Source organism: Cucurbita pepo, chromosome LG20 (genome assembly GCF_002806865.2).
Source record: "Cucurbita pepo subsp. pepo cultivar mu-cu-16 chromosome LG20, ASM280686v2, whole genome shotgun sequence".
In the NCBI taxonomy this organism is placed as follows: Eukaryota; Viridiplantae; Streptophyta; class Magnoliopsida; order Cucurbitales; family Cucurbitaceae; genus Cucurbita; species Cucurbita pepo.
Genome location: NC_036657.1, coordinates 7,331,853 through 7,356,893, shown reverse-complemented (window position 1 = coordinate 7,356,893; position 25,041 = coordinate 7,331,853). Strand labels below are relative to the sequence as shown.

The following is a 25,041-nucleotide window of genomic DNA, read 5'->3' as shown; positions in this document are numbered from 1 at the left end:
TGAACTTTGTTTATGCTTGTTTCATTTTTTTATTAAATAAATTAAGATACTCAATTAACTCTAAAATTCAACCAACTTGAACTATCCAACCCAAATAATAAAAATTGGGTTAAGTTAGATTCTTTTTTCAATTTGAGTTTTATGAAATTTGAATTATTAATTTATCATGTTATTTCGTAAGATTTTTTTTTAATAATAAAAATACAATTCGACAGACCAACTCAACCCTAAAACAGAAGATTGAGTTGGATTGGGAGTAGGAAGTCTATTTGGATTGCTGGACTCACCAATCATGATCTAAATATGTTCCAAACATCTCGTGTTCACCCCGTAAAAAAATCGTTTATAATTTAATTATCATCAATAATGTCGTCAATTAATCTAATTTAAATTTATGTCAAACTTAGTTTATGGTTAATAAAATTAACTAAATTTGAGACATTTTCTTGCTAAAAAAAAAACCCTTTGAAGAGTTTTTAGGGCATATGGAGTTTTCAAAGAATCTAAATAACCCTTAAAAGTATGGAACACACTAAATAGATAGCACCTCGAGACTTTAGATTAAGTGATGCTTGTAGTATGTAAGGATGCATGTTATTAATGTTTATGATTGAGATAAGCGAATTTGACCGATGATAAGAATGTTGAACCATTAGGATGCTCAATTTTTATTTAATTAACGAAACAAATTCTAATTTGAACGAAACTAAAAGCATGAGTAGATATCCATATTCATGGATTATTAGAGTTAGGCAATTAATTTCATTTTATTAAACCTCTCGAGATAGTGGTGGTCTTAAGAGATCCCACATTGGTTGGGACGAGAACGAAACATTTTTTATAAAAGTGTGGAAATCTATTCCTAAGACGCGCTTTAAAAATCTTGAAGGGAAACTCGAAAGGGAAACCCCAAAAGGACAGTATTTACTAGCCGTAGATTTAGGCCGTTATAAATGACGATGTATCAGCGAGGAGGCTAAGCCCTAAAGGAAGGTAGACACGAGACGGTGTGCCAACAAGAATGCTGGAGCCAGTCAAAATTAGTCAATTATCCAGTAACGTGAACAAACTTACTTTTAAAATATATATTAGAATCTGGAGGCATATACCCATATGCATGAACAGAACTACTTTTTAAAAAGCAAAAGCTTACACAGAGTTTAAACAAACCATAAACATACAACAATCATACCCAAAAGCTTATTGTTAACACAAAACAACGACACGTCGACAATGTTAAGTGGCAGGAGAATGCTCACGTGGCAGCTCCATGTAAGCAAGGTTGAATCAATGGCAGAAGATAACCTTAAGCTCACGTGGCGCGGCGCACTCATGCATCAGCGACGGAGTGTCATGAGCGTACGTGAAAGCGGAAGGACAAGCGTGCTTGAAAAACAGTGAAAACGACGACGGTTTGCAAGTATGTGGACTGTTGTAATGCCCTCTGCAGCAGAGCTGGTCTTTGTTGAAGGCCTCACACCCGCTCTTGCAGGCTATCACTTGGCCGTAGCGGTGCGGCGCGTGGAGTTGTAGCTCGCTTGGGCAGGTCTTGAGGAGGTTGGCTTGGCAGCCGACCACCGGGCAGACACCGTGGCCTTCGTGTGGGGTTATGGTTAGTGGGATGTTGAAGCCGTCGACTAGGCTGACGCCGTAGGAGGAGAAGTCCTTGTGGCCGTGGTGGAGGCTGAACTGGGCTAGGGTCGCTGGGGTTTTGCCGCCGGCGCCGTTGCATTCCAGCTTCCCGCCGCAGTCGCCGGTCAGGCAGGTTAAATGGTGGTGGTCACCGACGCAGCCGGTTCGAGCCCAGATACGGCCGGACCAGTGGTGGTAGGGGGCAGGGAAGGAGCGGTGGGAGAGGGACGGGAGGAAGAAGCCACCGCGTTCCGGGACTAGGTGGCCGGCGTTGGGTTGGATGGCGGGCCAGATGGGGTACGGGCAGTTGTTGACGAGGGTCAGAGTGAGGCCTCTGCCCGGAAATGTGGCTTCGGAGAGAGAAACGACGGCGAAGAAAGCGAGAAGGAGAGGGAAAGAGGAAGAGGGCGACGCCATTGATGAGGAAATGAGAGCTCTAAGAGATGATATGAAGGAAGGGAGAAGGGTTTGGTTAGGGTTTTATAGGGGGAAGAGAAAAGGTGTGTTGGGTGATGTGGAAAGACCATTTTGCCCTTCGAATCTGTGTGTATGACGTGGATGGATTTGATTGGATGTGTTATGGTGGGCTCATATGAGAAAATTGTATTTGACAATAGGTTCAAAATAAACGACCAACCTAACCTCGATGAATAAAATACGAATGAAACCCTCAATTTTTCTTTTTCCTTTATTTTTATATATATTAATTTATAAATTAAATTTGGCATTCAAAAATATTTTTCAAACTATAAAAACATATTCAAATAGTCATATAGTTGTTAATAATATTTTGGTTAGTTAGCGAATGATATTGTTATTATTTTTTTATTATTAATTAGGATATTATGATTATTGTTTGGTAATTGGGTTTTGAATGATGACGTGGCAAAAGAGAAGACAAGAAAAAAAAAAGTAATAATAAAATACCAAAATTAGAGTTTGAATGCTTTTTTAGATTTAATTTAATTATTGTTAAACCACCATTGATAAATAATAAATTTAACAAACTCAAAAAGTTAGTTGTTTCCGCTTATTTATTCAGATTTGCTTGTTTTTAATAAATAAAATATTAATTTATTTATTTTTAAATCTTACCACTCAATTTTAATATATATTTTAAAAATTATTTTTAAGAATAGTTAGAGAATAAATAATAAATAAAATTAATTATGAAATTAAAAACAATAAATAAATAGTTATATATATAAAAGTTTAGGTTCAACTTCTCGCATTACGTTAGCGAACCCACATGTTAGATCGGAATTTTGTGTTATTTCTTTCTATGTGGGACGATGTCGGGGATAGAAAGGAATGTGTCGAGACGACAAACAACAATACTACAACTCAATTTTGATTTTTCTCTCCATGAGATGAGCCTTGTGCATTGGACTGATGGATAAGAGAATGAAACATGCATAAAATAATGATTGGACACAGTACATAGAATGTAAACTCTATTAGATACATATCGCTTTCTTTCAAATAGATAAAAAATAGATAGAAACGGGAGATTCCTCCTTATTTATGGATGGATCCCCTTATGAGACATTTCGACTCTATCAATCTATCTAATATGTATATATTTATATACGTATGTATAGATATATTTATGTATGTACATACATGTCACTTAGTACTCATTAAACCCCTGAACGGTCATACGTACTTATTTTTTTTTAACTTAAAGGTCATATATCTAAGCTTAACTAGACTAGGTGTGTAACTAGGTAGTTCCCTATTTAAGCAACTAAGATGTGTGTATGTGAGATTAATATAATAAACTCATCGTCTATAAAGGTTAGTTGATGACCCTTTAGTAGCTCCTTCATGGTAACCTGATAACATCATGACTACGATGGGAGACGCCTCGTGTCAGAGCCAACTACGATACATATGTGAGTCAATTCGTAATAGACTGCTCGATACTAAAGGTTAGTTGACAACCCTTTAGTAGTCCACTATGATAACCTCTTAACTCGAAGAGGCATAGAAATGTACATAATATACAGGGAACAATGATTGGTACTATAGATGGTTAAACATGTTCACACCTAATCCTTACTTGGAAACATACGTGTCATGCTATAACATTTCATTCATAGTTAGTTCACGAAAACTCTATCAAACGCTAAAATCATACCTAAGATTATCAAACCAAATTGGTTGAACCGAATTGTCAAAACCCTACTACAGAACAACAACAAACGTGTCTTCAATGCAATTTCTTTGGACAACGTGGGTGGCTTTCTACAATGGTGACTGGGGTAGACCCGACGATGCTGCTCATGATTATGTCATGAACCACAAGATACAACTTGATGAGCAGCGACACAGTGACGAAAGTTTTATAGAGATGAGATAGAGAGTGAACAACAAAATTTCGACTGTGAAAATGAGATTGACGACAATAGAGCTCTTAGATAGGCAGTGGAAGATGAGAAACTCCGAGGTGGTCGTTAACAGAACTAAAATCGAAGGCGAACGTAGCTTTCTTGAACAAACAATATGCAAATTAAGAAGTCGAGAAAAACAAAAATTGAACTCAAACAAGCGATATCAAATGAATCAAACATTCGACGAACGACAAATGGACAAAGCACAAGAGGAAAAGGCTGGGAGTCATGAGACAGTTGACAATGACATTGAATTTATATCCGTGTCATTAACGAGTGCTGGCGGTCACCGGTCGTCATTGTCGATCATCGTTCAATTATTTTTTTTTTGGCACTATATTTTAATAATAAGTATTTAAATAAAATAGTCCAAAAATAAATTTGGAAGGTAGCAACTTTGAGATGGTAAGATAAGATACAATGGGCTCCCTTCCCATATATCAACGGTTCTTATTAACCCAAATCCCGTGCAGAAAGACCACAGTCGTTCGGCCCCTCGGAACAACATGGGAATCACGTTGATTAAAATCCTGTGCGGTACTCACACTGTTCATATATAAACAGATCTCTAAATCACATACGTGGCAGCCTACGATTGGAATGAATATGAAGTTCCCATGTACTTACCCGTGTGTGATTATTATTATTATTATTAATTTTTTAATTTTCCTTTACAGTCCACATTCCGTAAACTCCTCGTCTATATAAATAGCGTGAAGTCACAACATGTTTAGACTCCCTCTGTTATTTTCCTTTTCCTCCGCCCTCCGCAATCGAGGAGCACGCAGGGCTCGCCGAATCGAACGATTGTAATCTCCCATGGCTGTTTCTCAAGCAAGTCTTCTCCTTCAGAAGCAGCTTAAAGGTAGATTTTTATTTACTTTGATTCGATTCTCTTTTTTTTTTTTTCTTTTCCGATTCTGTGAATCATCGAGTCGTAGGGTTTATTTCGATGCGTTCTTTTGAACTGTTGTCTGGCTACTCTCTTTTGTGCCTTTCAGATCTCTGCAAGAACCCTGTCGATGGATTCTCCGCCGGTCTGGTGGATGAGAGCAATATATTTGAATGGAGCGTCACGATTATTGGTCCCCCTGATACGCTTTAGTATGTTTTTACACTGCTTCAATTTTCAATTCCTTGTTTTCTTTTAAATTTAGGGTTTATATTGGTTTTTATGGCCAGGTAATATAGTTGATCTTGAATAAAATGGTTTAGGTGTTGATTTGCCTTATTTCTCTTGTTACATATGGGTTTTAGTCTAATTATTGTTCATTTGCGTTCTTTGTTATTCTTTTTAATTCATACGTTCTATCATTGTGGAAAGGAAACTCCCCTCAATTCCGATTGCGAATGTTTGGTTATATTTGTGTTTTGCCAGTCTTGATCATTTGAAGTTAGTTTGGCTGTTTTTGTATTGGTTAATATCTGAATGTGAATCTAATGAGAATTCTTGTTATAATAATCTAATTGCAGCGAGGGGGGTTTCTTTAACGCCATTATGAGTTTTCCATCAAATTATCCAAATAGTGCTCCGTCCGTCAAGTTTACTTCAGAGATTTGGCATCCTAATGGTCTGTTACTCTTGTTATTATATTATTTGGTATTCTCTTTCTTCTCAATGAAGAATTTGAGTTTGATTTCTTGAATTGTAGTCTATCCTGATGGGCGTGTTTGTATTTCAATCCTTCACCCCCCTGGTGATGATCCTAATGGCTATGAGCTTGCTAGCGAGCGTTGGACCCCTGTTCATACGGTATCTATTATTTTATATCAATTTTTTAATATTTAAATATGTCTTGCTTTTCATTCATCAATGAAACTCTTTCTTCTAAAAAAGAAACAAAGAGAAAAAAAAAATGTTTCTTTTTATTTTGTCATTATCATCCTGTTGGTAAAATGGGTTTAGAAGTTTAAATTTGAAGTTATGGATGTCCGTTATTCTCTATTTACTTTGTACTTTGGCAAGAGCGTGTAGAGCCACTTGTATAAAATGGATGATGACTGGTTAGGACGGTTTATTAAACAATTTAATATTATTCTAGAGTTCCATCATTCACAAGATTTGAATGCAAGAATATCCCCTAAGAAGCACAAATATGATATAGGGACACGACACAAATACGGTGACATGTCATCTTTTTAAAAAATCTAGGATACGGACATGACAATGACACGTTTATTAAACTAGGTCTAATTTTTATACAAGAAAGAAGTTCAAAGTCAATCAGTTTATGCATTTATATGCCTACAAAATAAGTTTGATATATTTCACTCTTAAAATTTTTCTAAGTCAAGTGTTAGATACATGTCTAACAAATAAATATTGGACCTATGTTGACTTTGTACAATTAGTGTCTAATATGTCCATTGTGTTAACAAGTGTCCAATAGCCAAACTAAAGTATCCATGCGTCTTAGAATTTCACCCTTGAATACTCGAGGCAGAAGCAATATTAGACTCTTGAATAATATGACCACCTTGTGTTGACCTAGAGATCAATTAGGCGAGGTAAATAAAGGGCTTATAGGGGATCAATTCAAGCCATAGTAACCACCTATGTAGGATTTAATATCCTATGAGTTGCCTTTATATTTAGACATAGAGACTTCCTTCCCTGCAATGTTCATTAATCTTCTTTTTTTTAGCCTTCTCACAACTAGAGCAAATGATGTGGTGTAGGCACTTTGTTTTCCTTGGGGTTTCGTAAATATTAACGAAGACTCTGTTGTTATTGGTGTAGGTTGAAAGCATAGTTTTGAGTATTATATCAATGCTATCGAGCCCCAATGATGAATCACCTGCGAATGTCGAAGCTGCTGTAAGTGATTGTGTTCCAGCTTGTTTACCAACTTTTGTTCTATCTATGCTTCATATATGGCTACATGCATTGGTTTTTGTTTTGAGTATTTTACATGGGATTGCATTATGTCTTTATATTAGCTGAATTAAAGAAACACCTGCAGGATCTTAATATGCATTATACTCTTCTTTTGTGTACATGGATATCACATCAAAGTTAATGTTTTCCCTTAAACCTATAGAAATGTTAATGTACATGGATATCAGCGCTAAAACAGTTGACGTCGTTATTTGTATATGGGGCCCTCTACCTATAGAAATGTTAAATATGGTTTGAGTATTTAAAAATACCTTATAAGTGACCCCATTGTTGGGGTGGAAAAATGCAATCACATGCAACATGGTTCATAGTAGGTCCTACTTTTTGTGACTGTTTTCTTGAGTTTTGCTTTCTTTTTTGGGTAGGGTTGGGTGCATAGTATTTCTCTACCCACGGTTCATGCACACACTTATGAACCCATTAGGTGGGCTCGTATACGTACCCCTTAAACCTGACTAGGGGCTAGTGCATGCTCATGCTGGTGGAAGCTAATGAAAAGAAAAGAGCGCATCATATCATGATGTACACGTCCATACAAAACATACTAGGAAAGTAACTTGTGCCAATGACATATACAACATGCACGAGGTCTTGCATTTTAAATGATGGTACATGGTTATGAAGTACATCATTCACTCATACTTTTTATGACATATTTTTCATATGAGACAAACATACATGTGCATGTTCAATCATTCGTACTTATCGTACATGGCTCATCAAGTGTCTCATAGAGCATAACATGAACGTAGTTTCATAGCATACATGGATTAACATACTGGAAGTATATGCATCATAGATAATTTATAAGAATATTATAATACAAGAATTAACACGTAGATAAGTCACATAGTACGTGCTATAATCATATGTAAGTAGAGGTTTGGTTTTGAAGTTAACTTCGAACTTGCTTCCTCTCCTTTTTTTCTCTCTCTCTTCTTCTCCTTTCTTCTTCCTTTTTTCTTGTTATTTTCAAAATTGGTGTGACTGGAGATAAAAAAGGATGATATGGAGATGAGAAATAAGGAGAGGGATGAGTTGGGATGATGGAATGTTTGGTTTAGGAGATCATTTATAGGGGAAAGGAGAAGAAGTGGAAGAAATGAGGAGAAGTGGTTGAGAGGTTGAGGGATTTGAGGGAGTTGGGTTGAGATTTTTAATGGAAAGGTAGAAGACTATTTAAGTTGTAGACGAACTCTAGCCTCAACCATTCACATTCAACTTAAGGTAGAAGACTATTTAAGTTGTAGACGAACTCTAGCCTCAACCATTCACATTCAACTTAGGTAGAAGACTATTTCAGAACAAGGATGCGTATGACCCGAAGTAGATAGAAAAGTTACGCCGATATGAAGCGTAGAACTTGGAGTTTGAGATAGGCGACAAGGTATTCCCGAAGGTGGCATCGTTAAAGGGAATTTTGAGATTTGGATGTAAGAGCAAGTTGAACTCACGCTACATTAGACCTTTTGAGGTGTTCGATTACTATTGGGGACAAAAGTTTTTTTAGATGTAACAAAAAAAAAAAAAAAAAAAAAAACATAGTAATCTCCCATTTTCCCCTTAAAAATCTCAACCCTTTAACTCAACTCCCTCAACCTCTCAACCTCTTCTTTCCATTTTTTCTTTTCCTTCCCTTATAAATAATTTCTCAAACCCACTATTTTTATTATCTCAACTCATTGCTTTTCTTATCTCTCTCCAAAATCAATTTGGAGAATTAAAAGATGAAAGAAAGGAGAAGAAAGAAAGAAGAGAGTGAAAATATATGTTCGAAATTAGCTTCAGAACCAGGTCTCGACAAACAGGATCAAATGAACATCAACCCAGGAATTTAGTGATTATGGTTTAGGCCTACAAGTTATTGAACTTCCAGTTGGAGCACTTTCAAGCTTAGTTGGATAATTGTATGATATATGATTATTACGTACTGTGTGGTTTATACATCTTAATTCTTGTATTATGGGATTTCTATGAATTTTCTATGATGCATGGACTTCTGAGTCTATTGATTCGTTTATGCTATGAAACTATGTTGACATTGTACCATATGAGACACTTGATGAGCCATGTATGCTGGACATTTATGTATGTCTCATTATAAAGGTTATGTCATGAAAAGTATGTAAGTATGAATCATAAAAATGTTCCATGATTTAAAATGTGGGATCTCATGCATGTTGTATGTCACAAGCATGAGTACTTCTCCAACATGTTTTGTATGGATGCGTACACCATAATATGATACATGCTCCTTTCTATTGGTTTTTGGTAGCATAAGTGTGTATTAGCATATAGTCAACTTAGGGGGTACGTATACGAGCTGCCTAGTGGGTTCTTGCACGCATGTGTGAACCACGTGTAGAGAAATATTATGCATCAAACCTTATATGAAAAAGAAAGTAGATCCTAAGGAATAGTCATGAAAAGTAGGTCCCAACATGAATCTTGGTGGTTATTTTAAATAATCAAACCACATTTAACATTTTACCGCTAAAAAACAAGGGTCCCATATGCGGACAACGGTATCAGATGAGAAAGTTATGGAACCCATACCAGATAGTTAGTTTTTACGCATTTAAGTTGTAGACTCCATGTTGAAGAAGGATCTGAGCATTTTATCTCAAAACTTTGATAGGTGTTATTTTTTTATTTTAAACCATGCTATTATTATTGAAATGAATTTATTCGTATAAGTTTTAAACTATTTTTAAATGATTTTCTACCCATAGTAGTTATGACATGTATGTAATAGTTGTCTTATTTTAAAGGAAAAAGTAGGGTCGTTACACGTTTCACCAACCTGGTGGTGTTGACCGAGAGTTGTGTTGAATATAGGTTGATGTCATGTTCTAAGTCGAATTGGGTTTGATTATATGGTTTTGGGATCTTCTAGAAACCTCTTGAATATCTATAGTTTTTTTTTTTCTTGTCCCAGTTTGTTAAATGCTTTATAGGCGATGGGCTTGGACACCTATTTTTGGGAGGATTGTTGGGTGGGGGAAAACCCCTTTGCTGGTTGAGTATTAAGTTTTAATTTGTGGCGTCTGTTTTGTTGGCTTGGAGTGAGTCTTTTTCTGTTTTGGGGTTTGGCTGCCTTTCATGGATAGGCAGTCATTGAAGGTTTTTACTTCAATCTTTCTTTCAAGGGATTCTTACTTATGTCATGGGGCAGGAGGGATTCTTCGTATCATGGATGANACATCCTTAGTTTTTTTTTTTTTTTTTTTTTCCCTTTTCTTTTCTAGTTTCCTCTCCCATGTTTTTAAGTGTTTCCTCACTACTCACTTCCCCGTCACCCCTTCATTTTCCTCGCTTTGGAAGGTTAGATCTTTTAGAAAAAGTTCTTTGCCCAATAGGTCTTGTAGGGGGAAGTTCATTCTTCAGGCCATGTGCAGAGAAACTCTTCCGTTTATTGGAGAGCCCTAGTGGTGCTGTCTTAGAGTTGCATCAAATGACCTTGACTATATCCTTGAGAGTACTATTTTGATCGGTTGATTCGGTCTAGGTTCTTAGATGCTTTTGGAGTTTCTATGGTTGTGGAGCATGAATTGCTGCAGGGATATGAGGGAGAGATTTTGTTGGATCCTCTTTTTAGAGGGAAAGAGAGGGTGAGAGAATTACGGGGGAGTTGTGGGTATAAGGCCTTTTGTCATTCTTTTGGATTGAGCTCTTTTTTTTTGTTTTTTTTTGCTTTTTTTGTTTTAATAGTGTATATATAAGAAGTTGTATTGAATCATTGATCTTATTGGGTCATCTAATTTGATTCAAGGAATTGTTTACATGTGTGTTGGTGCAGAAGGAATGGAGGGAGAGGAGGGAAGATTTCAAGAAAAAGGTAAGCCGCTGCGTGAGGAAGTCACAAGAAATGTTATGAGGAGGAAGCAGCAGCAGCAGCAGCAGGAGCAGCAGGAGCAGCAGGCAAGTTCTTTGGCTTTGTCTCTTCTGCTTTTTGTGGCAGTGAGTGTTTAAATTTTACATTTGCCCTAAGTAAGGAGGACTTCACCTGTTTCACTTGGTGCCAGTGGGTCTTGTTGTAGAACGAACGTCGTCGATGGAGCTGTCACCCTCATCATATTTTTACTCTTTGTTTTTCTCTTTCTTTCTTTCTTTCTTTAGTCATAATTTTTATTTTGCTCTCTTCTTCTCCTATCTGCATTTTTAAAAGTAAGCATTAGAATGATTTGTATAACAAAAGCATCTTGTTTAATGCTTTTTGCTTTGTTAAAAGAAGGGGAAAAAAAAAAAAGAAGAAATCTAAGCCTAAGTGTTGTGGTTGATCAGATAAAAGTCTTCTGGTTATGATTGTAGATTTCCAAATGTAATAATAATGAAAAAATGTCTTGGATTTTGGATTTGAACCCTCCAAGGGATTGTTCTTTTTGGGTTTCTAATAGCTATATACGAAGCCTAGCACACATAAGCAGCCTGTCTGCTTGCAGGATGGTTCCCACCCGAGTACGAACTAGTGTGTTTCGTAATATCGGTTAGATAAGGACTTGTGTTCGTGTTCTTTTCAAGGGGCGAGAATTTGAACTTTGAACTTCCTAGTTGGAGATAGTATTTCAAGTTAATTGAACTATGTTGTGGTTGACTTTGATTCATGGTTTTAAAATGGAGGGTTTTGGTTAGTTTTGCTCTACCTTAGATAAATCTAAATTTAATAATCACGGATCCCCACATAGATCTACTTATATATACCTCATAATATTAAATATACCTTTACATTAGCCATATCTCACACTTATATCATATAGCTTCCACGACTAGAGATTCCAATTTGTCTTTTACCTAGAAACATGGTAGCAATCAAAAAATGCAAACACATAATATTTAATAGGATTGATGAGACTTAATTTCATGGCTTACTTCCGGCTTTACTTTTATTACACTTGTGCTCTCATGTTGAAGGTTGGAGTTTTCACCTATTATTGAGTACGGTATTTGTAAATAACATGACTTGATCATGGAAGGGTTAATGCCTTGATAGAACTCAGATGGATGGATGTTCGGGATGTTTTGATGTTATGAACGACATGTAAGCTCGTTCTCGATGGCATGATTGAGTAAGCTACGATGGCCGACGACATCCCATGACTTGGGATGACATCAAGATGTGAGGACCATGTTAATTGGGAATCAAGATGATGTTGGATGTAACGTTGCATTGAGACCTTGACTCCGAGTAGAGTAAGGTTGAGCTGAATGACTTGGCCTGGTGTAGAGACAAGTGGTTGTGTCGCATATGATTTAACATGTACGCACAAATGGATGTATAATACTTCTCTATACAACCCACACGTATACATGGACCCAAACGAGCTCATTAACGATATATTTAATAGCTACTACTCACCACTTAAAATGATATTTGACTAAAAAAACTTGTGAGAAATATTTCTAAGTCTGTGACAACAAGGTAGCAAGAAATTTAGTATTTACAAATTGCTTAAAGAAAAAATTTAGTATTTTTGGATATAACATCCAAAGTCTATCATTAACAGATATTGTCTATTTTGTCTCGTTATATATAGCTGTCACCCTCACAATTTTAAAATGTGTCTATTAGGGAAAGGTTTCCAAAACCTCAAAATTCGTTAATCTTTTGTTCGGTTATGTCATGTCGAGACATTCGTTTGAGAAAACATTCTACATTTACCCAATTGTTCAAATTTCTCGAGCGAGATATTTATAAATTATAACAAAACAATACTTATCTAATAACTAGTTCTCAAAACGACAGATTCTCAAGACGGATTAGTATATTATTAAATGATATCGTTTCTTTTAAATTAACCCTTTACACCCTTTTGTACAACATGAATCTTAGACATGATTTCATTGAAATCAACATGGCTTGAAGGATTCTCCCATTGAATCAACTCTCTAATTCCCTTCCCAATTTCTTCAACCTCCTTCATCAAACAGTTCAAACAAAAAGCCAAAGCACCTAAGCTCACAATTGCTTCACTTTCACCTCTCTGCTCAACAATCTCCACTGAATGCTCCACAAATGAACTAACCATCTTTTCCTTCGCCATTTTCTCCATTTCCATTACCCTTTCAGCTTCTCCCATCTCAACGTCCTCTAACCCATCCGTCTTCTTCTTCTCTGCTTCCTTCTCAAGCTTCTTCAATGACTCCAATGAACTCACATCCACACAACATCTCACCAACCCACCAACCCTCTCCTTATAATCCTCGACGTCCTCTGCTAAATTCTCGCCGATTTTCCCCCACGACGACGAATGATTCTGTCGGATTTCGAGCATCGAACGATGAGCGAAAGCAAACAAATCAACCGTTTTCGACAAAGATCCGAACAACTTTCCATATAAACCACTCTGAAATGGCAAAAACCAAAAGTTTGGTTCCATCCCAGCTTCATCAATCAGCTGCTTCAGCTCACCGACATGAACTCCCAAATCTTTGGAGCTTTTCTCCAATTCTTCCCCTTGAAAACTCAATGAATCAATGCATTTTTGAAGAGCTTGTAAAGTGGAAGTGAGCTGAATTTTAGCTAATCTAGAAGCTCTGGTCGGGTGTAAAATGATATCAACAATGATTGAAGATGATACTCCAATGATTGTCTCCACGATTCTAGCAAAGGCGAGATCTTTAGGAGAGCCGTAATTTGTTCTTCCTAAAATGATGACAGCTCCAATAATCGCGGAGACTCCACCAGCTGGGCCATACATTTTGCTTCTTTGAAGAAAGCTAGTGAAAACAAAGCATGGAACAAGGCAAAGAAGCCTCCCCAATAAGAACTTCTCAAAAACAACGAAGCTCAAAAGGCCATAAACAGAGCCCACCACGGTTCCTTGCAGCTTCACATTAGCTACCTTGAACGTAGCCTCTCGAGTACAAGAAATGCTGACAGCCACTCCCAAACTTGCCCAAAATCCATTCTTTTTGCTATACATTAGTCCCAAAAACACTGCCATTCCCAACGAAACAGCCGATTTTAGCGCTGCCATTAGTCTCTCGCAGCTCAAAATCGGCCGTTTTTGTTCTTGTTCTTGTTTTTGTTCTTGGGATTTCTTCGGTTTTTGAGGGTCTTTTTGGGATTTTTCGAGGAGGAGTTTCATGCAGAATACGAAGAACAGGGAGGGAAGATTGTTGATTTGAATGGATTGGACATTGTTGATTGGATACTCATCTGGGTTTGAATTGGGGAAGGTATGCACTGAATCAAGGTGTGGAAAGGCATTGGCTTGGTTTAAAGCTTGGGTTATGTGCTTTTCCAAGGCGTTTACGCCATTTTTGAGAGCTTCATTATGAATTGGATATGAAGGTATGGTTGATAAAGCTAATTCCATTCCCCTTATGGGCCTTTCCAAATCTTCTAATCTTTGGCTGCTGCTTAGCCATCCCAATTGCCATATTTTCAGTGGTATCCACTCCCATTTCATGCTTTCCTGTTCGGAATTACAAATTTTAGTCCCTCCACTTTCAAATTTTTATCAAATAAGTTCTTAAACGCTAACAAATTCCTACACTTTTGATGATGTTGTATGTCGGGTAGGTCATTAAACTATACAACGTCTCATAAATCCATAAAGTTTTGGTTTTTATATCTCTACCCGACACAAAATTCAATTTTTTTTTGTCATATATTTGTTTAATTTAAAAAATGGTTGAATTTTCCCGATGAAATTACAATTTTGTCCCTTAACTTTAGATTTTTATAAGAATAAGTCCTAAACTCTTAAGAATTTCTAATAAGTTCCTAAACTTTCGGTGCTGTATGTCTGATATATCATTAGATTGTAAGAAGTGTCTGATAAACCATAAAGTTTTGATTTTTGTATCTCACACGTCGATTTTTTTTTTTGTTTAATAAATCATAAGTCTTTGAACCTTTAATGATCTACTCGACACAAAAATTTAATTTTTTATGTCATAATTTGTTTAATTTAAAAAACGGTTGAATTTTTAATAATGGTTGTAATTATTATTCTAATTATATTTTTTTATTTGCAAAAAATCAGAATAATAATGCTTACTTGGTATTGTTTTATGGGCCGCAGGAGTTTGGTTGCTGACGTGGATAATAGTGAGGCTTTAGAAATGGACCCTACTGCCACTGTGTCACTGTCAGCAAGAAGTGCTTTCACCAATAGCCTTAACCGCTCTGCCACGTTGTCCACCATTGCTTCGCTCTTCTTTTTCACCTTCACATTTATATTATTATTATTATTATTATTATTATTATTATTATTATTATTATTTTAACTTATTATAAAATTTTCAAACAAAATCATTATTTTATAACGTGTTGCAAAATGACATCACACATATAAATTCAGCTTTCATTTTCATTGATAAGTTGATCTGTCGTGTGTGTATAATTATAGCCCGTACGTCTTGTACCAAATTTTTGTAAAAAATAATAAAAATTATTAAAAAAAATAGAACGGGTACGAAGATTTGAACCTTCGATCTCGAAAAAAACGACACCGTACATGAAAACTAGCTTTGATTTTCATTGATAAGCTTATACTCCGAAAAAATTTCATAAAAATAATTTTTTTTTTAAAAAAATTAATAATGGATATGTAGATCTGAATTTTTAATTTCGAAGAAAATAACATTGTACATGAAAACTAGCTTTGATTTTCGTGGATAAGTTATGTATCTTATGTATAATTGCAGCTTATATGTCGAGAAATTTTTATAAAAATTATTTTTATTAAATTTTTAGTACAATACAATTAAAACCCATAAATTTGAACTTCGAATCTCTGAGTACAAAAAAATATATGTTCAATTATGATTGAGGTATGCTCGAGTTAAGAACTTACCAGAAGAGAAGCAAGGCGGGGAACGGGAAGGAGGGTGGCGACGATAGTGGCAAAGACGCCCATGGCTGTCGAAGCGGCGACTTGAACAGGGTGCATGAGCGGCTGAGTATGAGCGCCGCCGATGAAACCGACCACGTAAATAATCACAATCTGACCCAACGCAATCCGTTTAGCCAACACATGGGTGGAGCTCGGCAGCACCACCACAACCGAAGCCAGCGCCACCGTCAAAGCAATCGTTTCGTACGAGAATTTCGTCGGTCCGATGAACCAAAACACCGCCATGGCTGGACACACTGTCTGCACCGTCGCGTACACCGCCAGCCAGCAGCCACGGATGGCATCGCCCACCGTGGCGTTCGTTACTATCAAGATGGCGGTCACGTAAGAGAATGCCGGAAACGTCACAACCCGGCATAGAGAAGCCGGGCCGTACATGGTGGCTCCGGCAATTATAGCGCAAGCCACCGCCGTGCGACAACCGGCGGCGAGGCACGTCAGCCACAATGAGGCCATTATAAAGACAGTGGCAGTGATGTAATTTTGGAGTTTAAGGTTTGAGGCCGAATATGGAAAGGGTTTAGATGGGTTTAAGTAATGAATGGGAAAGGCTGTGGGTTACGTTATTGGAACCCATGTGGCCCTACGTTTTATTATTTATTTATTTATTTATTATTTAAAAAATTCCACAATTGTGGTGGCTCTCAATTTTGCTGCCCATTAATTTAACACAAATTTTCCCTCTCTTTCTTACGTACTACCTTTTCGTCCTTGCTCGAGTCTTTATATAATTTGGATTATCGAACTCAAACTATATTTGGGTCGGTTTGCGAATTAAAATCTTTTTGTTGTAAGGTCTGTAGCAGTCTAAGCTTACCGTTCGTTACGTATTGCCGTCAACCTCACAGTTTTAAAATGCGTCCGCTAGGAGATGTTTTCACACTCTTATAAATAATGATTTGTTTCTCTCTCTCTAACTGATGTGAGATCTCACCCTTTATCCTCTTCGGGGGCCAACGTCCTCTTTGACACTCGTTTCCTTCTGCAATCGATGTGGGATTTCACAAGGTCAATTCGACCAACCTGAAATCAGGGTTACAACCCAATTTAACCCTACCTTACTTTTAAGATTATTATGAAGATTAATGATATTTTACGTTTGTAATCGATATTATGATGCGTTATAACTTATGAATGTCCAAACCCAAGGAATAATACGAGTCTTCATTCAACTATTTCACGGGACTTTTAGGTAAGATGAAAAGCAGCAAGCCCATAACATAGGAAGTTGTGGCTCTATCTATCTTTTTGTCTAAAATGAATGCCCAGCGGGTAATCTCATTTTTATTTATTATTAATGGTATAGGTGGATGAAAAACTAAGGTTCTAAAAAGAATATTTGAAATTTTTTTTAGATTTTAGTTATTAATGTAACATGTATCGTGGAAAAGTATAATTTTTTAAATAATAATAAAAAAAAAGAACAACCCAACAACTCAACGTAATCCAACTAGAAGGTTGGGTTGGGTTGGACTATGAAATCTATTCCGGTTGCTCGGGTCACCAACCTAGCAAACTTGAAATTTCAGATTGGCTCAAAAGATTTCATTAACCCAACTCATGCCGGCCCCTACTTTTTGCACTTGAGTGTAACGAAGAAACCATATTATATTATATTATATTATACCATATTATATATTTTTATGCATAATGCTTTTACCTAACTAATATATGGAAAATAATAAATTATTATATGGTTTGATTTTGATAACGACACTCCAAACTTTAGATTATGTATGATTAAAAATGATATATAGTTAGAGGATGGATGAGGTTGTCCTTTGGGTAAATGAGTGGTTACATACTTTCTCATGATTTTATTTTCTTAATGGTAAAAATAATATGCTTTTGTTTTTTATATTATATATATATTTTTAAATTCTAAAAATTATATATTTATTTTTTATTTTCTAAACGAGACATATATAACGCACATGGTTAGGCCTATATTAAAAAAGTATCTTTCAAAAATGTGTTTTTTTTATAAAAAAAATCACTGTTTTTTAAAAAATATTTCGAAAATTCACCCATTAATTACTCCCTCAAATGATTAAAAGTATATAATTAACTATCGATATTTAATCGAGTACTCTCGACTTAGAAGACATAATTCATTTGAATTTTCTTACTTTTTTTTTATGCAACTTATATGACTCGACCCACCAAAGCACGAGAATGCAAAATATTTTAAAAAATGGATTTATGATTAAATGCACTTGAAAAAAAATAATTTAACACTTACGCGAGTGGTTGGGGAAAAGCCTTCTATTTTTATCAAATGACTCGACCTCCCTCGACTCTTCTACCATGTGGACCCCCTTTTCCACCTATGTTATGCTCTCGAGCGCAAGTCTACCATACTTTGCGCTTGTGACATTTTCGCTAGACGGTCTGTAGTGGTAATGTCATTCTCTCTACTGGATGTATGGGAAAGTTGCCTTTCGTTGAAATCCCTCTTTATTGACTGTATGGGCAAATTGCCTCTCGTTTAAATCTCTATCTATTAGATGTATGGATAAGTTGCCCGTCGTTCAAATCATTCACTACGGGTTGTATGGATGAGTTGCCCTACGTTAAAATCCGTTATTATTGGAAAAAAATCATTATTATAAATGATGATTGAATTATATATTTGGAACAAAATTGAAAAATGACATAAATGTTTAGAGGCTAATAAATAATATATTTAGGATTGTGCTAATTCTCTCTTATTCTAAGATCCCTCAATAGTTGGAGAGAGAAACAAAACATTCTAAAACTTCTCCTTAGTAGACATGTTTTAAAATCGTGAGACTGACGACGATATGGGCCAAAGTAGACAATATTTGCTAAGAGTGGGCTTGGACTATTATAAATAGTATAAGAGTCAGTCACCAGACGGTACGAGACATTGGTCGAAGTAGGGCTAGACTTTCTCCATAATAGACGCGTTTTAAAACCATGAGAATGATGATGATACGTAATGGAAAAAAGAGACAATATTTATGGCGTGGGCTTAGGTTGTTACCTTTCTTATTTCAACCCACATTTTTCTAATTAAATTTATATATTTATATACATTTTTTTCTTACCAATTTCTCACAACATTCTAATCTTACCCAATAAAATATTGCATTGGAGATGAGTACAAGTAACGTATAAAGAATATGACGTATAAATCCTAACAATCTTCACATATCTTAAAAGTTACATAATTATCATGATTCTACCTATAGATAAGCTCCCATTACAATACGAGTTATTTCAATATATTTTGTCATCACTCACATGCATTCTAGAAAAATCCTAGGGAGATCACCAAATATTGAATTAAATTTGGAGTTTTTATGATTTACCCACCGAAAAGAATGATGCAATTTGTTGGTATAGATAATAATTTTTAATTTTTTTAAAATGTTTTTTTTAGCCATTCTATCCTTAGGATCGCTCTCATTCAGATGTGGTCTCGATTCATTTACTCGGGGGTCACATTATAGCTCCAAGTAACTTTTCAGGTTATTAGGTCTTTAGGTCTAAGAGAGAGCTCATGCGGGTTCTACCCTTTAGGTTCTATTCCCATGAATCGTACGTGTTACTTGAAATCTTATTTGGTGCATCGATTTAATTTCTTATTGTCCTTTTCTTATAATCTTTGTAGTTGGTTTTATTCGTATCTTGATCTCAAATCATAAAGCCATCTTTTTGTTCGTGCAAGTCAATATATTTGCACTGTATGACATCAGACAAATCCACATGATCGTCTGTAAGATATTATCTAAAACAAATTAAAGAAAGTCGTTCTATGTCAGCGTCCGCTCGTAGGACAGCTATCATGTCTTTAGTGGCTGAAATTTTAAAAATAAGAAACAAAAATAAAAAATTAAAAAATTAAAAAACTTGCCAAAAGAATGATAAGGTTGACCTAATTTTGTAGAATTAAAGAGAAAGTTGAATGGCACTAAGTCACAAACAAAGGTAATGGATTTTACAGTGTACATATTACTATTTTAATCCACCAACCCATTGTGGAAGACATTTTAATTAATATTTTTCTGTTTAAAAAATTACTAAATATTAAATAAATCAAATTCCAAGAGAAGGGGTCGCTCTCTAATTAAAAATTAATTACTTTTTCACTAATTATAAGCTATTTATTTATTTATTTATTACCTACTTGATTAAGATGTTATACGTAATTAATAATCCATGTTAATGATGAATTAATTATACAAAAATAAAATTAAAAATAATAAGTTTATTTTATTAACAAAATACGATGGGACTAATCAAATATTAAAGATTCCTATAATCCTTATACTTTCAAATCTTTAAATTTTAATGTTGAGTTGTATCGGTTTGAGGAGCCTATGTATATGTTGGCTTATCTAGAACAAACAGCCACCTTTGGTTCTTCGGGATGTGGCTCGATGTAGGAATCAAGGGTATGGGTTCAAGGTTGCTTTACTTATTGAGAATGAAACCCGACACATGACAAATGAGACCCCGCCACTGACGTATGAGATGTGGATGAAGAATTACTTCAATCATTTTATGACGAATAAGTTAGATTATCATAATAGGACGACATATAAAGAAGGAATTCAATAAAAACTTTATAATAACATAAAAAATTGTGACACCCGAGGAAAAAAGAGGGAATGAACCGAGAACACATCCGAATGAGAGCGATCCTAAGGATAGAATAACTAAAAAAGACTCAAAAGAAATAACAAGGTGCACATTCTTTTTACGCGGGGCAACGTGGACATTTTACAAATTTAGGCATCAAACGCCTCAATTCGGATTTGGTACCCGATGACTCAGTCACGTTACTCATTTCTCGCTTTTAAAAAAGTAAAAACTAATTCCACAGACCAAACCAACATGTGGCTTTTCGAAAATTCTTAAGAGATCTCTCAATATAGAATTGCTGGAAGTAGAGCATGTTTGACCATAAAGTTCCTATGATTGAGTCACCCAAAAGGGAAGATGTACTTTGTTGATATATGTAATAATTTTTATTTTCTTTTAAATATTTTTTAATCGTCCTATTTTCAGTATCACTTTCATTCGGGGTCTCTCGTTAGTTGTTTAGATACTAATCCGCAAACTTCGGACTTTAATATGAATTAATTTAGGTGATGGAAGAAAGGAGAATTAATAATAATAATAATAATTAATTAGTAAATTAATTAATAATTAAAAAGATGATTAATGGGTTAAAGTTGAGTACAAAAATGGTTTGCATGGGGAGGAAGCTTATAGTTATGGAAGTCCTTGTTGGAATTTGTTGAAATGGAATCCCTTTAGATTTCCACTAACACTTAACTTTTCCCCTCCTTGTCGTTGCTCTTTCGAAACATCTTTGGGTCAAATTGTGTACGCGGAGGATCAAAATCGTTCCCACTCTCACAACCACAGATATTTCCATTTTCCTTCTCATATCTAGTATTCCGATCACGATTTTATATCGTATTCGACACCTGTTGGTTCCCGGCATCCTCTGCAACATGCCCATCATGCCCATTTTGTTTACCTGTCGTTTGTACGAGTGAAGACTATACCTACAAACCAACACGGGTTCTTCAAAAAAATTTCAGAAGGTTATTCTAACATATGATTGTTTCAAACTAAACGTGCTTAACTTTTGAAACCGCGTTCGACACTTGATGGTTCTGACAACATGCCTCTGATGTTTCAAAGAATGAAGACTATACCTACAAACCAACAAGGGTTATGAATAAAATTTTGAGAAGGTCGTTCAACATGTGATTGTTCTAAACTAAACATGTTGAGCTTTTGAAACTGTATTCGACACTTAAAAACTATACCTAAAAACCAACACAGTTTCATACAAAATGGTTTCTCACTCATACTTCATAGGAAAATTTTTAGAAGTTAAATGTTCTTAAGTAACTTTTGAGTTTTTATAATTGAGTTATCGAAAATAAAATATATTTTGTTAATATATAATAATTTATAATTTTCAATCTTCCTATCCGATCGATCGATGTGACATAAAATTTCAAATCAAATCATGATATATGATTAAACATTTAATTTTTTTGGAAAATGGTGTGCAAAAACAAAATATTGCTTCCTTAGCCATACAAGGTGAGATCTTATGTAAATAATGAAGTTCAATAAGTTAGGTCTTTCCACTATTTATTAATATCATCACATTTTCATTGTCTTTTATTCTTAGATTGCATTAATGTATTTAACCCTAATGGTTCGATTTTATGCTTTGGTTTGTGATATGAACTCCGAATCATGTAATATAAACTTCAATAGAAAAATAAAAAAAATGTTCAACTTACCATGAGATAAACTCAATTTGCAAACAATGATATGACTTTGAGATATTTGATCAACAAGATAATTTAAATCTTGTTTTCCTTACGGTGATTTTTTTAATCATTTTGGGGCTTTTTGATATTTTAGATTTGATATGGAATCAACCCAAGGGAAAATATGGAATGGATTACATTGATGATCAAGATCAAGATCAAGAGAAAAAACTCGTTTATAAACTCGTGATTCGAATTACTCTACAAGAGGTTTGATCAATACCACTTGAATGACTCTAGCATGCAAGTTCTAAACACAAAAATTTGCAAACAAAATCTTAGCTCTCCAACAAACCTTATATTTTTTTTAATTCCAAAATGTGATGTCCCTCGTCAAAGAAAAGAATATTTTATATAGCTTTTAATGCATTTCTTTCTTGAAGCTCAACTTTGCATAAGTTATTAGTGAGGTCTCCAACATCTTCTAAAATTTCATTTGATAAGCGCACCATAGCTTGAATATAAGTGTACAAAGTTTGTTGTAGCTTCTTGGTTCTCGTCCTTGTAATTGGACCTTGAGATATGGAAATTTCTGGGTCGTGGTTCATATCAAAATATGAATGTCTTGTTCTTCAACAAGGTTGTTAGATCAAATTTCTCGGAGTTTCATATCATGAGATGAAATCATCTTAATTTGGGAGTTTTAGCATTTACGCTCTAGAGGTTTGTAATAATACTAGAGTAAAAAAGGGTATATGAATGAACCATATGACTATATAAGAATGAAAGCGATCTTGAAGATAGGATGACTAAAAAATACTTAAAAAAATTGAAAGTTACTATCTATACCAGTTGAGTGGCTTATTTATAAAAACTCTAAAATGATGATGTACCAGAAAGTTGGGTAAGTACTAGAAAATTGGGTTGTCAATGCTAAATACTTTATTGGAGTTGGTCTGAAGCGCACTGAGTGGAACCCAAAATGGCCCATAGTGGAAGCCCAAATCGGTCCATAGTGGAAGCCCAAATCGGCCCATAGTGAAAGCTGAAATTGGCACATATTGGAAGCCCAAATAAGTCCATAGTGGAAGTTCAAATAGGCCCATGTCAAAGCCCAAACTGGTCATAGTGGAGGTTCAAGTCGGCCCATAGTGGAAGCCCACCTAGGCCAATAGGTGGAAGCCCAAGTAGGCCCAAGTCGGCCAATAGGTTAAAGCCCAAGTCGGCCCATAGTGGAAGCCCAAGTCAACCGTAGGTGGAAGTCTAAGAGTCGGCCCGTAGGTGGAAGTCAAACTCGGACCATAGTGGAAGCCCATGTTGGCCCCCAGTGGAGGCCCAAATCGGCCCATAAGTGGAGGCTAAAATCGGGCCATAGTGGAAGCCCAAGTCGGCCCGTAGGTGGAAGCCCAAGTCGGCCCATTGTGGAAGCCCAAGTCGACCCATTGTGGAAGCCTGTCGGCCCATTGTGGAAGATCAAGTCGGCCCATAATGGAAGCCGAAGTCAGCCCATAGGTGGAAGCCCAAATCGGCCCATGGTGGAAGCACATGTCGGCCCATGGTGGAAGCCAAGTCGGCCCAAGGTTGAAGCCCAAGTCGGCCCATAATGGAAGGCCTAGTTGGTGCATAGCGGAAACCCAAATCCGCCCATAGTAAAAGCCCAAGGGGCCCATAGGTGGAAGCCCATGCGGCCCATAGGTGGAAGCCCATTTAGGCCCATAGTGGAAGCCCAACTCGGCCCATAATTGAAGCCCATGTCGGCCCATAAGTGGAAGCCCAATTCGGCCCGTAAGTGGAAGCCCTAGGGCCCATAGTGAAAACCCAAAAGGCCCATAGTGGAATCCGATGGCAGCCCATAATGGAAGCCCAAGTCGGCCCATAGATGGAAGCCCAAGTCGGCCCGTAGTGGAAGCCCATGTCGGCCCATAGGTTGAAGCCCATGTCGGCCCATAGCGGAAGCCCAACTAGGCCCATATTGGAGGCCCAAGTCGGCCCGTAGATTGAAGCCCAAGTCGGCCAATAGGTGGGAAGCCGAACTCGTCCGATTGTGGAAGCCCAACTCGGCCAAATGGAAATCGAAATCGGCCCATTAATGGCAGCGAAAATCGGCCCAATATGGAAGCCCAAATTGGCCCATAGTGGAAGCCCAATTCGGCCATTAGTGATGGCCCGAATCGGCCCATAGTGAGAGCCCATGTCCGCCCATCCTCGAAGCCCAACTAGGCTCATAGTGGAAGCCCAACTTGGCCCATAAGTTGAAAACAGTCCGTCCCATAGTGGAAGGCCAAGTCGGCCCATAGTGGGAGCCCAACTTGGCCTATAGTGAAGCCCAACTAGTCCCGTAGGTGGAAGCCCAAGTAGGCCCATAGTTGAAGCCTATGTCGGCCCATAGGTTGAAGCCCTAGTGGGCCCATAACGGAAGCCCAAATCGGCCGTTGGTGGAAGCCCAACGCGGCCCATAGTGGAAGCCCAAGTCAGCCTGTAGTGGTGGCCCAAATAGGCCCATTGTGGAACCGAACTCGGCCCATTGTGGAAGCCCAACTCGGCCGATTATAGAAGCCCAACTCGGCCCATAGTGAAAGCCCATGTTGGGCCATAGGAGGCCGAAATCGGCCCATAGTGGAAGCCCAGGTTGGCCCATAATGTTAGCCCAAGTTGGCCCAAAGTTGAAGCCCATGTCGCGCCGTAGGTGGAAGCCCAGGTCGGCCCATTGTGGAAGCCTAAGTCGGCCCGTAGGTGGAAGCCCATATGGCCCATAGTGGAGGCCCAAATAGGCCCATAGTGGAAGCCCATGGAGGCCCATAATGTAAGCCCAACGCGGCCCAAAGTTGTAGCCCAACTCGGGCTGTAGGTGGCAGTCCGCGTGGTCCATAGTTGAAGCCCAAGTCGGCTCATTGTGGTTGGCCGAGTCGGCCCGGAAGTCCAAGTCGTTTAACAAAATAGTTCAGCACAAATTAGCTAAAAATTTTCAAAAACAAGAAAATAAC

The 25,041-nt window shown here is 36.8% G+C and overlaps 3 protein-coding genes across 3 annotated transcripts; 1 reads left to right on the top strand and 2 right to left on the bottom strand.

The window, feature by feature from the left end:
* Positions 1 to 1,056: 1,056 nt before the first annotated feature.
* Positions 1,057 to 2,077, bottom strand: LOC111783165 (osmotin-like protein). The gene has a single exon (XM_023664063.1). It carries the CDS (start codon positions 2,047 to 2,049, stop codon positions 1,288 to 1,290), a length of 762 nt encoding a protein of 253 aa, XP_023519831.1. The 5' UTR covers positions 2,050 to 2,077; the 3' UTR covers positions 1,057 to 1,287.
* Positions 2,078 to 4,749: 2,672 nt separating this feature from the next.
* Positions 4,750 to 11,180, top strand: LOC111783623 (ubiquitin-conjugating enzyme E2 13). The gene is made up of 6 exons (XM_023664541.1): positions 4,750 to 4,890; positions 5,027 to 5,129; positions 5,499 to 5,596; positions 5,678 to 5,778; positions 6,766 to 6,843; positions 10,724 to 11,180. Exons 1-6 carry the CDS (start codon positions 4,845 to 4,847, stop codon positions 10,799 to 10,801), a joined length of 504 nt encoding a protein of 167 aa, XP_023520309.1. The 5' UTR covers positions 4,750 to 4,844; the 3' UTR covers positions 10,802 to 11,180.
* A 1,486-nt stretch (positions 11,181 to 12,666) lies between these two features.
* Positions 12,667 to 16,278, bottom strand: LOC111783248. The gene is made up of 3 exons (XM_023664163.1): positions 15,729 to 16,278; positions 14,931 to 15,098; positions 12,667 to 14,342 (listed from the first exon to the last, which is right to left on the bottom strand). Exons 1-3 carry the CDS (start codon positions 16,242 to 16,244, stop codon positions 12,717 to 12,719), a joined length of 2,310 nt encoding a protein of 769 aa, XP_023519931.1. The 5' UTR covers positions 16,245 to 16,278; the 3' UTR covers positions 12,667 to 12,716.
* Between the last annotated feature and the right edge of the window lie 8,763 nt (positions 16,279 to 25,041).